This window comes from Aptenodytes forsteri, unplaced genomic scaffold, assembly GCF_000699145.1.
Source record: "Aptenodytes forsteri isolate BGI_AS27 unplaced genomic scaffold, ASM69914v1 Scaffold342, whole genome shotgun sequence".
Lineage (NCBI taxonomy): Eukaryota > Metazoa > Chordata > Aves > Sphenisciformes > Spheniscidae > Aptenodytes > Aptenodytes forsteri.
The window spans coordinates 1,949,833-1,953,783 of record NW_008795853.1 but is presented as its reverse complement, the minus strand read 5'-3'; the positions used below and the strand labels follow the sequence as shown (position 1 = coordinate 1,953,783).

Genomic DNA, 3,951 nt, shown 5'->3' with positions numbered 1-3,951 from the left:
TGCCTAGGAGAAGGCTCAAGACTATTGAAAATGTTGGTTTAGGTGCAGAAGCCGGGGGACCAGGAAGTCTGCAAGGCCAGCGGGAGGCATGGGGACAAACACTGTAAATATGCTATTAAAATTTGCAGTTTTCCGACTGCAGCAGGTCCCTCCTCTCCGAGACATTTTGGTCCCTAACCAGGCTCGTGTGCTTCACAGGAGGGAGCAATTTGCTTGTATTTAAGACACCAAATGGAATTATCCCTGCTCCTGCCATTAACCCATATTTCTTCATGAGACATTATAGCTTTTGGTGGAACTTTTTTGCTGGTAGTTTACAAAGGTGCTTCATCACCACACGATGCGCGGAGGCATGAACGCTCTTGCCAAGCTTTCTAGGTGTTTCTGCTAACACAGTTTAGCGGATGAACAACATGACCTACATCTTTCCTGTCCATGTTCTTCCAGTGCTCTTGAAGAAACTTAGGTCTAGATGGCATTACAGCTGCCTCCCTCCCCTTGATATCTTTCAATTTAAACAGTTTGAACAGCTCCAATTTCTTATTAAACATCTAAGAAAGCAACGAAGTTGGTTATATGCACCTTGAATCGATTTTGCTGTCGTGCAAATAACATGCAATATGCCTGAGACAGTTTCCTACCCAAAGCAGGGAGGCCAAATGAGTTACGGTTCTCAGTAAAACTCAGTTTGCTGGAAATCCTGAAAAAGCTTGAAACAAGTTATTTCACTTGGACTTTCAGTTAACCTCCATAATTTCTGTTTTCCTTTAAAAGGTCCACTGCTGGTTCTGCAGCCATTTTATTCTTTAATATTAAAGGATTTTACTTAGTCCTTTCTTTAGCATTAGAATTATTGAGTATGCAAAGTAAGGAAATAGAATAAGCCAGTTGATGGGTGGATTAAGGAAAGATACCAGAAAAGAGAATATTTGGTGGCGCCTAGCTAGAGGTCACCAAGTTTTCGCTTTTGCTGGGTCCACCCTGCAGAGAAAAGTAGATGGCAGGGGAGAGAGAGAATTTGATAAACTACATCCCCCAGGATTTGCCAGATCTCCTGTAAAAGAGCAGATTGTCACTGAACTTCGTGACAGTTTGCATGGACATTGAGAGGAAAATTGACCCTGGTTGTTTGAAATCCTACAAGTGCTAATCACAGCATGCTACATCGGTGGCTACTGACAGTAAAAATACCACCCTTTCTGTACTGGGTTTAACATTGCTGTGAGCAGCGGCGAAGGCTTAGGAGGGCTGTCAAGCTGTGTTTGCTGACAGCCGTTTCTCCATCCTGCCAAGCTGTGTTGGGGCAGCCACATCTGGGGCTGGACGTCGCCGAGGAGTCCGGCTGTCCGGTGGGGTGATAGCGCCCATCTCCCTGGCATGCACGGGAGATGGACAGAGCGATCGGAGCCGTGCACAGGCAGGCTCGGGTCTCCTGCTAGCCAGGCTAAAAGAGAAGCAGGTGAACTTACAAAGGTCAGTAACAGCTCCAGTTAAACCTATTCAAGAGTTTGCAGCCACCGACTTTTGCTGAAAGCTGAAGTCTTGGAGATGGAGGTATTTCCCTGCAGGATGCATGTAGTCTTTCTTCCACACAAACTCATGGCCTTTTAAACTTAGTACATCACTGCCTGGGATCACTCCTGACATCCATAAACTGTCTGTCCCACTGGCTGTCCACCACTCCAGCTGTCACTTGGGTGTCCCCTCTTGGACCACAGACTGATGCATTTGCCAATGGGCCAAGGCTTTTACCCTTTTAAAATCCACTGAATCACGAAATACACTGTGCTTTCAGAGCCTCTTTGGAAGTTTTTCTTTGCCAGCACAAGAGCACAAAACACTGCTTTTGGAAAGCAATTGGGACCTTTTGACATCTGAGTTGTAAGGGAAGTTAAACCAAGTCAATGGGTCGGTTGCATTTCCCAGTGGATAGTCTTTAATTTCCTCCATGATTTAAAAGATAGTTTGAAAGCAGCTAAGCTCAAATAAAGGAAATGAGAGAGTAACTGGCAGTGTTACAAGGCTGTTGATTTCCCTAGACAAGTTTGTGGTAATTTTCTAGGCATTTAAGAGATTTTCCTTTCCCCTAAATTTACATTGTTTTTAAAATATACAATGTGGAAAACACAATATTGTAGTAATAGAAAATCCTGCAGTTCTGCCACCACATCATGCTCTCAGGACCACCGTTTTCTTAATTCAGTAACAAGTGAAAGATGACATACAGTAAGGAGAAAAATATCACTGGCCATTTTTTGAGGAGAGATGAGCTCAGATTAGTTTCCTCCCATCTCCTCCCCATCCCAAATTTTTCCCAGTTAAGAAAAGCCTCTGTACCCAAAGGAGGGAGCTCCCTGCCCTTCCTCTTGTCCTGAGGCTCTTCCTGCACCCAGAGATGCCGTCGTGGCAGCTGCTTGTGGCTTCTCAGTTGTGAAACACCACTAATGAGAGCAATTTGTAATTCTTTCTGGTTGCCCTTGGGATCTCCAGGAAGGTTTGTAATTCTCCCGTGGCACTTTTCCCTAACCCTGTTTCATTTCATCTGCAAGACTGTCCTATGGAGCTCAGTGTCACTGGACTAGACTTTTCTTTTTAAAAAGGTCCTCTAGCTCTGGTGAGAAGTTGCGATGTGTTTTCAGAATGACCTTTGTTAAGACAAGTGCCCCATTAAAAATAGAGTAGTATAACTTGTGAGTTCAGAGTACATACACAGTCAGCCTTGTACTCAGCTGATGGGAACTTGGGGTCACGTCTGCCATTTGAGACATTTTTTGGCAAGCCCAGGAAAAGTTATCACCCACCTTTCCATCCTGGGATTTAAAAGTTGCAGCTACATAAGCATTTGTGCAAAAAATCCACCTGCACTAATCTTGGCCCAGGGTTGGCTCTGGCCTGCAACCAGGCAGACAGCCTTGGCAGGCAGCTTCACAAGCTGCAGTACTGTAGGGGAAGCTCCAGCAGGGAAACTAACCATACACACCAGCATGTGCAAATGGTTGCTTTAAAAGCAAGTCATAGAATCATAGAATCATTAAGATTGGAAAAGACCTCTAAGATCATCGAGTCCAACCATCAACCCAACACCACCATGCCCACTAAACCATGTCCCTAAGCGCCTCATCTACATGTCTTTTGAATACTTCCAGGGATGGTGACTCAACCACTTCCCTGGGCAGCCTGTTCCAATGTTTAACCACTCTTTCAGTAAAGAAATTTCTCCTCATGTCCAATCTAAACCTCCCCTGGTTTATATTGGACATGAGGAAACTTGAGGCCATTTCCTCTCGTCCTATCGCTTGTTACTTGGGAGAAGAGACCGACACCCACCTCGCTACAACCTCCTTTCAGGGAGTTGTAGAGAGCGATGAGGTCTCCCCTCAGCCTCCTTTTCCGCAGGCTAAACACCCCCAGTTCCCTCAGCCGCTCCTCAGAACGCTTGTTCTCCAGACCCCGCACCAGCCTCGTTGCCCTTCTCTGGACACGCTCCAGCACCTCAACGTCCTTCTCGTAGTGAGGGGCCCAAAACTGAACACAGTAATCGAGGTGCGGCCTCACCAGTGCCGAGTACAGGGGCACAATCACTTCCCTACTCCTGCTGGCCACACTAGTTCTGATACAGGCCAGGAGGCCATTGGCCTTCTTGGCCACCTGGGCACACTGCCGGCTCATGTTCAGCCGGCTGACAACCAGCACCTCCAGGTCCTTTTCCTCCAGGCAGCTTTCCAGCCACTCTTCCCCAAACCTGTAGCGCTGCATGGGGTTGTTGTGGCCGAAGTGCAGGACCCAGCACTTGGCCTTGTTGAACCTCATACAGTTGGCCTGGGCCCATCGATCCAGCCTGTCCAGGTCCCTCTGCAGAGCCTCAAGCAGATCAACGCTCCCGCCCAGCTTGGTGTCATCTGCAAACTTACTGAGGGTGCACTCAATCCCCTCATCCAGATCACTGATAAA

The 3,951-nt window shown here is 47.0% G+C and overlaps 1 protein-coding gene across 1 annotated transcript in view; it reads left to right on the top strand.

Annotated features, from left to right (window-relative positions):
- Positions 1–3,667: 3,667 nt before the first annotated feature.
- The window catches only part of ENOPH1 (enolase-phosphatase 1), an 8,825-nt gene continuing 8,541 nt past the window's right edge, over positions 3,668–3,951 (top strand). Inside the window, exon 1 of the mRNA XM_019473223.1 lies at positions 3,668–3,699. Coding sequence (XP_019328768.1) covers positions 3,668–3,699 — 32 coding nt within the window. The remainder of the gene's footprint in view (positions 3,700–3,951) is intronic.